The sequence below is a fragment of the Triticum aestivum genome, chromosome 4D (assembly GCF_018294505.1).
Source record: "Triticum aestivum cultivar Chinese Spring chromosome 4D, IWGSC CS RefSeq v2.1, whole genome shotgun sequence".
Taxonomy (NCBI): domain Eukaryota; kingdom Viridiplantae; phylum Streptophyta; class Magnoliopsida; order Poales; family Poaceae; genus Triticum; species Triticum aestivum.
The window spans coordinates 452,597,330-452,608,715 of NC_057805.1; the positions used below are offsets into that span (position 1 = coordinate 452,597,330).

The 11,386-nt window shown below is 41.8% G+C and overlaps 1 protein-coding gene across 1 annotated transcript; it reads left to right on the plus strand.

Moving 5' to 3' along the window:
* Nucleotides 1-4,596: 4,596 nt before the first annotated feature.
* LOC123100280 (uncharacterized) lies at nt 4,597-6,187 on the plus strand. The gene is made up of 2 exons (XM_044522226.1): nt 4,597-6,045; nt 6,125-6,187. Exons 1-2 carry the CDS (start codon nt 4,887-4,889, stop codon nt 6,175-6,177), a joined length of 1,212 nt encoding a protein of 403 aa, XP_044378161.1. The 5' UTR covers nt 4,597-4,886; the 3' UTR covers nt 6,178-6,187.
* The last annotated feature ends 5,199 nt before the right edge of the window (nt 6,188-11,386 follow it).

The window sequence follows — 11,386 nt, forward strand, 5'->3', positions numbered from 1 at the left end:
TGAATTATTTTGCCTTTTTTTACTTTGGCATTTGAATATTTTCTCTGGGTTATCTCAATGAATTGTGTCCTAGTGCCTCACACGGAAGTTTTGCGAGAGGGGAGGAGTAATGGAAGTGAGTACTAGTAAAATGAGTCAAATGATAAAATTCCACCTCATTCCTTACTAGTAACAAGGTGCCGACGGCCCCTCATGACTGTCGTAGGAACAAGCCCCATTGGACAATAGTGCAAGCCATTCCACCAAAAACCCTAAACGTAAGTCCACGCTGCATGTTCGTGAGGATTGCTTTAAGCGGGATGATTCCATGTAGTGTTCTCCAACAAAAAAAATATGTGCCTTGCAAGGGATCTTCACCTTAAGAGCTACTTCCAGACAGGGTTTATAATCGCCAGATTCAGTGCAACAAGATTCAGTGTGCTTTCCCTAAATTGGTTGTTCTACTCGACATGACAAGCAAGAAAAAGTTCCATTTATGAAGCAATGCTATGAAATAGTAAAATTGTTGAAAGCCATATTATTTAGGGGGGTTTGCATAATTATTCATGCATTCACAGCTGAAGATAGAATTGATTAGGGCTCTTGCCAGCGCCTACCACTCCAATAACATGGGATAGCGCTAGAATTTCAAGCGATTTGTTTTAGTGACTACATCTCAACCCTTAGATGTAGGTTATTATGTTATCAACTCTTAGCTAATCCCTCATCAACTCTCATGAACCAAACAAGACAATAAAACTGATAATGTTTTGGTTGGTATGAGTGCATCCATTCCATTCGCAAAAAGAAAAGGAAGAAGCCCATCTGTGAAGTGAAATTATATATGATGAAGGCCTACGATCGGGTGGAATGGGATTTTTTTGGAGTCTATGATGCAGCGTATGGGTTTTGCCAGTGGATGGATTGATATGATCATGAGGTGCATTAAACCGGTCAAATTTTCCATTCGGTTTAATAATGATTTATCCAATGTTTTCAGTCCTTCCAGAGGCCTTCGGCAAGGAGATCCGTTGTCGCCCTATTTGTTTCTTTTCTGTGTGGAAGGTTTTTCGGCGCTTGTAAAAAAAGCTCAGCAGGACCAAATGATCAAAGAAGTGATGTTCGGGAGGGACGACCTGCACATTACACATCTTCTTTTTGCTGATGATAGTATTGTTTTTATGGAAGCTAATTATGATAGCATGATTCAATTGAGTAGTATTTTGCAGAAATATGAGCAAGCTTCTGGTCAAAAAGTCAATTTGAACAAGTCCTCTATTTTCTTTGGTAAGGGGTGTGAGGACGCATAAAAGAATACAATGAAGTAGACAATGGGGATTGATTCGGAAGCACTGAATGAAAAATATTTGGGACTTCCTACGGTGGTTGGCAAGTCTAAAGATGGATGTTTCAAATATATTAGGGAAAGGGCAGGAGCAAAGGTAGCAGGTTGCAAGGGTCAGGGGTTGTCAAAAAAGGGATGGAAGTCCTAGTTAAATCAGCCCTTCAAGCAACACCAATGTTTGCCATGAGTTGTTTCGAGTTCACCAAGAAATTGTGTCAGAACTTGACAAGTATCTCTTATATTTTGGTGGGGAGATGAAAATGGTCAGCGGAAAGTGCATTGAGTTGCACGGGATAGAATGTGTAAGAGCAAGAGTACTAGCGGACTAGGTTTTAGAGATTTCGAAGCTTTCAACAAGGCACTTCTCGCAAAGCAAGCATGGGATTCTCGACGACCCTGATTCTTTGTGTGATCAAGGCTAGATATTATCCGAACTCGACGTATTTGGATGCTTCTTGTCCCAAGTGTCCCTCAATCACTTGGAAGAGCATTGTCCATGGACGTAGTCTGTTGAGAGAAGTACTTGTGTGGAGAATAGGAGAAGGCAGAAATATTCGTGCGTGGACTGACAATTGGATACCTAGAGAGGGTCGGAGAAAGCCTATTGGGATGAAGGATAGCACAAATATAAATACTGTGGATGATCTTCTAGACTATTCAGGCAAAGCATGGGGCATGGCTGTTCTGGATCGAGCGTTTTACTCAGCTGATTTGAAGATATTCGCCAAGTGGTTGTAGGGGGTGTGGGGCGAGATGATCACCTTGCATGGAATTATATTAAAAATGGGTGTTTCACTGTCCGCTCCGTGTACCACCTAGAGATGCAACTTCGGGAGCAGCGGCGGGACAGCCTGACCTGCTCTTCAACTGTTGTCATGAGGCAATGATGGAATGAGTTTTGGCATACAGAGGTTCCAAGCAAAGCGAAGATCCACTGTGGCGACTCCTGAAGAACGGCTTGGCTGTTGGAGCGGAGCTTCAAAGAAGAAATATTAAGGTAGGGATACGTTGTGCCGTTTGTAACCGGGAAGAGACAGCTCTTCGCTGGTTCTGGAGGTGTCCGTTTGCCAAAGAATGCTGGAGTCTGGTGCTCGAAACTCGTGGTAATGGATGCGATTTTATCCCTCCTAAGCATATTGATTCCCAAGCCAATTTGAGTCTTTGGCTTCTTGATTGGTTTGGTAGACAGGAGGGGGAGAAGGCTGTCATGATTATGACCTTATATCATATGTGGCTGGCAAGAAATGCTTGCAGGGATGGGTAACAAATTGAAAAGACTAGTTCTATGGTGAATAGAATCTGGATGCTTCTTGATGAGTGGGTGGTAGCCCATACACCGAAGATTAGAAATGCTACAACCTCATCCACCATGGCTTGGAGTCTACCGGATGTTGATTGGCTAAAAGTGAATGTTGATGGAGCTATGAAGAAGGAAGGAGCTTGGGCTGGTGGAGGAGTGGTTGTTCGCAACCATCACGGCATTTTCCGTGTCGGGGCCTGTCACTTTTTCCCTAATGTCACGGTTCCCGAACATGCAGGACTGTTGGCTTGCAGGCGAGGAGTCCAACTTGCCATGGAAATTGTTGCGGAGAAGATATCCCTGGAGACGGACAATCTGGGAGTGGTACAACTTCTTCAATATAATGATCGTGACAGGTCGCGTTTCGGCCCTCTAATTGAGGGTATCAAGGAGCTACTCAAGGGTGTAGACGAACACCGGGTGACCTGGTCTAGAAGATCGGCGAACAAGGCGGCTCATAATCTGGCGAGGGAAGGCTGCATGAGAAGTGTTGTGAAACCTAATTTAATTTTCCTCCAGTTTATATTAGTGGTGTTATTTGTAACGATGTGAACATGAGCTAAATAATAAAAGTAGCGTTTGACCCTAAAAAAAGGTAAAAGTTTACACCCGGCGTGTCGGCCGAACTTTCAGCTAGACGCGCGCGGGCCATCGGATGAAACCCGATCAAACAGCCTACACAAATGTTGATCCCCTCGCGAAGCTTCTCGATCCTTATCCTATCGCTCGACCAGGCCGCATCTTGGGCTGCTCTCGTCCACCCACTTGCTTCTCCCTTATCTCCTACCTCTTTCCTTTTTCCTCCTCACGGTACACATATCCTCACCTACCTCTTCTCACAGCCATGGTACCAAGGGAAGAGGTGGCTGCCGCAGCAAACCCATGAAAGATTCTGTGCCCGACGGTTGTTGGGGCTGTTGGTTGCCAGCGTTGGAACCCCTCGAGGTTTCGGTGCTGGGACCGGTGAACATCGGGGCTGCTGTCGGCTTCGTGGAGGGCGCTGGACCCGGCAGGAGATGCATTTTTTTGCGCCCAAACGGCGTGATGCTACAACTGGTGTTTTGTTTTGCTACCACCGTCGGAGATTTTTGCTGGAAATGGCGATCGTTTTTGCTGGAGATTTGCAACTTGCTATCTTGGTTTTGCTACATACCGTATCAATTTTTGCTACAACCGGTGACAATTTTTGCTGAAACCTGGGGATGGATTTTTTTTGGGATGCAATCGGTGGTGCGCCCGAGCACCGCGATGACAGGCGGTGTGATGCTACAACCGGTGTTTTTCTTTGCTGGAACTAGTGAGTCAATTTGCTGGAACCTGTGATCAAATTTGCTGGAACTAGGAAGAGACAATTTTTTGCTGGAATCTATGATGCAATTTGCTGGAAGCAGTGAGTTGTTTTGCTGGAACTAAGATGTTGCGGCAATCGAACTGGGAGCGGCATGATAGCTGCATCGGGGTATAATTTTTGCTGGAACCCGCATGGTTTTTTGCTGCTGCCGGCAAACCAATGATGTTTTGTTTTTGTTGGGATTTTTCTTGCTAGGAAACACAGTGGCCGATGACGACAACGAGCGGAGGCGGCGACGGGCGACTCAGGTCGCCGGCGAGCGTGGGAGACGAGGGGAGGAACGCGCCGGCCGGTTGTTGACTTCTTTTTTTTCAGATCCTGTGCGAAGGGAAGAACGGGAGGAGGTTTAGTAGGTCAAATCAGATGGTAGCGCAACGACCGGCCCAAATTTGAGCCGGCGCGCCGGCGCAGAGTACTGCCCAGTTCCCGCACATAATTCCTATATATTATTAGATATAATACCAAGCAAATGATTCAAACTTCCCTAAAAAAAGCAAATGATTCAAACTACTGCCAGTGTAATCCCCCCCCCCCCCCCCGGCCCTGTATACTATTTTTATTTTTTTTGGAGGGTTCCCTCCAGGCTCCAATTCCTCTTTAGTAAACTACTCTTTCCCATACCAGGCGCTGAGCCGCTGACGGCATCTCTAACTGTTGTCAGAACGGGCCCCATCGAGAAATAGCGCAGCCCAGTTCCACCGAAAACCCTAGAAGTGAGCGCAGTCCTCCACACTCGCTGCCTGTTCGTTCGAGGCAAGCGGCGGCGGCGGCGCCCCTTTTTCAACTCAACAGCGGGCGCACGGCTCCCGCATGCTATTGCTGCCGCGGCGCCGCCCTGCTTCCACCCTCCGCCACCGCTACCGCTGATAGAGCTATAGGGCGACTCTCCCCACAACCTCCACCCAGCCACAATGAATTCGCCTCCGCCGCAACCCAGCCTCCTCTCGCTGATCGACGACGCCATCCGCGAGATATTGTTCCGCATCCCGCCGGGTGACCCGGCGAGCCTTGTCCGCGCCTCCGCCGTCTGCACCACCCTGTTCGGTATCATCTCCGACCCCGCCTTCCTTCGCTCCTACCGGGCCTTTCACGGGACTCCCCCGATATTGGGCTACCTCCACAACAAATCTCAGGAGAGCCACGATGTCGCCCAATTCGTCCCCACCGGAGCCTTCTGCCCGCTCGTTTGCGAGCGCCGCGACTGGGACGCGGTCGACTCCCGCCATGGCCGCGTCCTCTTCTACACGCCCGAGGAGAAGGATACTGACTTCGTCGTTTGGGACCCCATCACCGACAACCAGCGGGTGATTTCCGCCGGCTCCGAGCTACTGGAGATTCTTTGTGCTGGAGAGGAGGTAACCTGGATGACCGCGGTGCTGTGCGCCAAGGACGGCTGCGACCACCTGGGCTGCCATGACGGTCCCTTCCTCGTGGCCTTCGTCGGCTCCAACATGGTAGAGAAGACCATGTTCGCATTCGTTTACTCATCCGAGACTACTGAGTGGAGCGAGATGGTCTCGGTTGAGAATCCGAATGTCGTCGTGACGTATCCGTTTGGCAGCGTCATGCATCCCTACGCCATTGAAGAGAGTGGGCACACTGCGGTTGTGGGAAAGAAAGTTTACTTCGCCGTCAAGTGGGGCTACTGGAGCATGAGAATGGTGATGTACAATGTAGGCGAGCAGGAACTTTCACTGATTAATTTGCAGGACCAGGCGCGCGGTATACTCATGGGAGAGGAAGACGGTGCACTGGTATTTGCGGCCATGGAGGAGACTAAACTCTCTGTGTGGTCAATGGAGGCTGGTCCCAATGGAGTTGTGGCGAGGGGGCAACGCAGGGCCATCGAGCTTGAAAAGATTCTCCCTCCTCCTGCCCTCTCGTGGATGGTAGGCAATCCCTTCTTGGATGGCAGATGCACACCGGTTGGTTTCGCGAAAGGTGCCGGTGTCATCTTCCTAAATACAGAAGATGGGTTGTTTACAGTTGAGGTCTGCTCTGGCCGAACCAAGAAAATAAACGGAAAGACCTTCGAGCCAGTCATTCCCTATATGAGCTTCTACACTCGAGGTACTATATAGCTTCTTTAATTTAGACGTGTAAACTTTCATATGTTTGCTTTCTTATTTATACTATTTTGCCTTTTCAGAGCATGCTGCCACTGCAATCAAAATCATACAAGTGAACCGGCCGCCAGTTTGAATGGTAAGATTTTGTTTAATGTCTTATTTTACCATACCATATGGCAAGGGATTAGTTCCACTAGGGTCTCTAATCCAGTAGGCTCTATTTGGTTAATCTCTGACATGGGTTAGATAACATGGCAGAAACATATTAACAACTGCTAGCAGCCTGGCTTGAATAATTGGTATGAGAAATGTACATTTCAGTCTGATCACAAAACTTGTTTGCTAAACATCATTCTTGGGTACAGAAGTACAATGGACCTTTAAATAAAAAAAATCAAGTGCGGTAAAACCTGAAAAGTACCGATGGTCAAGCCCCGGACAAAAAGAGTTTTCTTTAACTAAGACTGACGTGGTCAATTAAACTAGCAAGTAGTTCATGAAAGATATGGATGATAGTGTGTTTACTGCAGCATCAACACGATTAGCTGACCAGCAAGGATTTTGTAAGCAGTGATGTCGTCACTATAGCTCATTAGCGGCGATAATCAAATGACTGGAAGATTCATAAAATATCAAATTGTTAGAATAGTATTGGGACCAGCTGTTGACTAGAAGACACGACATAGTAACTAAGGCGGTTAGTAAATTAAATCAAGTAGAATGACGCCACATAAGGCATGTGCAAGTAACAAATTTATTGCGATTTTGAGTAAAGATTAGAATGCTTATGCAAGAGGAACTGCTGCTATGATAACATGCTAGAAATGGTACCAAGTTCTTAAAAACATTTCATGATTAGAAGAATGATAAGCTTGATATGAGACATTATATCTATTCCAAAATATCGTGCAATCCTCCAAGTAAGTCCTATTTACAGCTGAAAGCAGAGAGCTTGCTTGAGTGTGTCATCGTGGTAAGCCACAATTTTCTTGGTACTGACTACAAACGGTGGCCGCTTTGCTCTCATCAGATAAATCTGTCAGCTTGCAACTTATGATGGAAATAGGTACGGATATCCAAAACCAAAAAGCTTAATAATATAACGATTTATATTTGGTAAAATAAGTGCAGCAAATTTTGGAAACAATTAATAGTATAGAAGTGGAATTTTGATAATTGGAACATAAGTTGATGTTAAAGGCTTCAGTTTCTTAATGGTATAAGAAACTCAAGAGAGATGCAGGTTTATCAATATATGGACAGCAACAATAAAGTGCTCCAGAATATGTTCTTTCAATACTGAAAATTGCAATTCTTACAACCCGGAACCTTCCATAACCCTGCATTGACAAGTAAAATAAGCAAACACACTTAATCTGCAGACAAGTGGATGTATATGAAAGGTTTAAGCACAGCCAGCTTGAAATGCTTGCTTTGTTAAATAAAAAAAGGACCGACAACTAGTAGTACTTATCTGCTTGACAATTATAGTGAAACAAATTCCAGCATGCTTTGGCAGTTACTTTGGAAGTTAAGGAAAGGAAACTTTGTGGTTTTAGATCAAACACGGTTCAAATCCTTATTTTTACCTTTCAAAATCATAGACCCACATATCAAAATTAACCTGATTAACAAGGATTGGCTCACTTATGAACCAAATATAAATTCTATGTACATCTAATACCATGCCAAACAATTTCCCGGCTCATTAAGAAGATCGAAATGGTCATCTCATGATGCAAACTTTAACTCTTTGCGCTCATGTAATATCACAATAGCGTAATGCTTTCACATGTACAATCAAGTGACCTGCTATTTTTTTTGGGAATCCAGTGGCCTCTTAGTTGATATCATGCATACTGGTCTAATATCTTGTACACAATACGAATCACTCGTGATTTACTTTGGTGTCTACCTTAGAGCCAACAACCGCCTGAACAAGGACTTCTACTATAACATTTACAAACCTTCGAATTCATGTACTGGTGTAATATCATATACATGTGACCGGCAGGGCCAATATGTTTTCCATAGTGCTAGGTCAAGTGAACTCGACTAAGTGATAATCTATTGGATCAGTACAAATGACGAATCGATCTACTCGAGGTTCAGAGTTCAATCTATGTACAAATAGGACATAAAAAAAACATAGTCTGGTTGGTGATCTTAAATTCAATCCTACATGATGATATAATATCTTGAAGAAAAAAACTATTGTTTCTCCTATTATTCCAACTAATCTCATTATATTGATTTAATATCAAATATTCTGAAAATGACATGCCAGCTTGCTCACCTCCAATTTTTAATTCTATAGCACATCTAAATTCTATGTCAATGATCTTACATGAAGATTCATGCGGGTATTTACTTTTTTCTTTTTCTTTTTTCCTTTTCTTTTTATGTTTGATTGTCACTTAGATGTGCAATAACTAGGGCACATCTAGATGTGCCCAAGAAAGACCCAATATTATATTATATCATGTACAATGTTAGATGTTCCTCTAACTCAGAATTTCATTATATGTATCAACTTTATATTGCATAAGAATGACCCACAACTCATGCACACAGAATAATCGAGTAGCTGGATTTTGAATCAAAAATATTTGCATCACATGCATTTTCATTATTTTTTACGGACATATGGTCACATATGCACACTCGAGAATGTGCCGGTGTATATAACGTCATGTATTTACAAACAAAAAGTGTGTTCCCTTGCCATACTTATATTTTCCTTGAGTTAATACTTCTATGTTAAAGGTTTATTCCCAATCTTTGTTGACTCTCCTCGATTGTCCAATCGACAACATGCATCAATGGCACCACCTCTCACTGGGATCATCTCTTATGCACAAAAATTGTTGATTTGCATGGTTCATTGTATGCTAGCTTGATGAAATTATTACTGAGCAAAGAATCATCGATACTCAATCGATGGATTCTAATAAAACAGAAGAAGTCTAAATTGTACATCCTAGAATAGTTAAGAACTTGTTGTACTTATATTTACCTCAAAGTTAATAATTTTGTGTTCAAAGTTTACTTTCAAAAACAAAATTCTAAATATACATAAGATTTTTTTAAATGTATATTACATGCATTACTAATTAATTAATATATCAATTTCTATTTTAGGGGCACAAAAAAGTTTGGGACCTAGACTGCTAAATGTATCAAAGCTCCTTAATTAAGACATCTTGGAAAACCAATATGATAGTATTCTGTTTATTAGACATAGCCAGTTTAAGGGAGTTGTCTTCTACAGAATGCAAATCTTTGTAATACCACATATTCATCGGCAAAACCAAGAAGCTCACTATTCAAATATGAGGTCCAAATATTAACTTACTGCATCAGTTTGTTAGCATTGTTTGTTTCCCCCTGCTTCCTTATACAACATATACATACACATTGAAATTACCTCAAATCAACATCCTTTTTATTTTGAACAGAAAGAACCATAATAATGAAGTGTGGCAAGTGATGACACATGACTTGCATATTCTTAATTATAATAGCTAAGCAGTTGAATTTAATTATTTTTGTGCTCATGTAGTATCACAATAGTGTAATGCTTTCACATGTACAAGTGTTATACGCAAAAAAAGGTGTACAATCGAGTGGCCTGCTATTTTCTGGAAATTCAGTGGCCTCATACGTGATATCACATGTACTGGTCTAATATCATGTACAAAGTACCAATCATCTCGTGATTTAGTTTAATGTCTACCTTAGAGCTAACAACTGCTTGAACAAGGACTTCTACTATGACATTTACTAAGCTTCAAAGTCATGTACTGGTGTAATACCATATACATGTGACTCGCAGGGTCAATATGTTTTCCATAGTGCTAGGTCTAGCGAACTTCACTAACTGATAATCTATTGGTTTAGTACAAATGACGAATCAATCTACTCGAGGTTCAAACTTCATCTGTGTGCAATTTTTTATTTTTATTTTTTGAAAAAGGAGGATCACCCCCGGCCTCTGCATCCGAAAGATGCATGCGGCCATAATTTGTGTGCAAATAGAAAATAAAAAACCCATGGTCGATCTGCTTGGTGATCTGAACTTCGATCCTACATGATGATATAATATGTTGCAAAAATAAATATTGTTTGTGCTATTATTCCAACTAATCTCAGCATATTGATTTAATATCAATTATTCACAAAATGACATGCCAGCTTGCTTGCCTCCAATTTTTAATTCCGTGGCATAGATATATTATCCATAATGGTAAGTGTACGGAATCTTATTAATTCCATGTACAGATATAAATATCGGTTTTGCTAGAGCAGAATTCATTTTATATATATCAACTTTATATTGCATAAGAACGACCCACAACTCATGCACACAGAATAATCGAGCAAATGGATTTTGAGTGAAAAATATTTGCAACACATGCATTTTCATTATCTTTTGCAGACATTAGCCTAAAAGTTATGGTCAAATATTCATACTGGAGAACATGTCGGTGTATATAACGTCATGTACTTACAAACAAAGAGTGTGCTCCCTTGCCGTACTTATATCTTTCTTGAGTTAATACTTCTATGTTCAAGGTTTGCTCCCAATCTTTGTTGGCTCTCCTCAATTGTCCAATTGACTCCATGCATCAATGGAACCACCTCTCATGGGAATCATCTCTTATGCACATAAATTGTTGATTTGCATGGTTCATTGTATGCTAGCTTGATGAAATTATCACTGAGCAAAGGATCATGGATACTCGATCGATGGATTCTGATAAAACAGAAGTGTAAAATGTACATTCTAGAATAGTTAATATGACAAGAACCATTCCCTTGCTGTACTTATATATACCTCAAGTTAATAATTTTGTGCTCGCGGTTTACTTTGGAAAACAAAATTCTAAATATATAAAAGATTTTTAAATCTATATTACATACATTACTAATTAAGATATCTGTTCCTATTTTTAGGGGCACAAAAAAGTTTGGGACCTAGACTACTAAACGTACCACAGCTCCTTAAGACATCTTGGAAAACCAGGGTTAAACTTTTCTGTATATTAGACATATAGCCAGTTTAAGGGAGTTGTTTTCTACAGAATGCAAATCATTGTAATTCCACATATTCATCAGCAAAACCAAGAAGCTAACTAATCAAATATGAGGTACAATATTAACTTACTATAAGTTTGTTAGTATTGTTTGTTTTCTCCTGCTTCCTTATATACACAACATATGCAGACACATTGAAATTACCTCAAATCAACATCCTTTTTATTTTGAACATAAAGAACCATAATAGGTGAAGTGTAGCAACTGAGTTTAATTATTTTTACGTCGGTGCAAATAAGATTAAT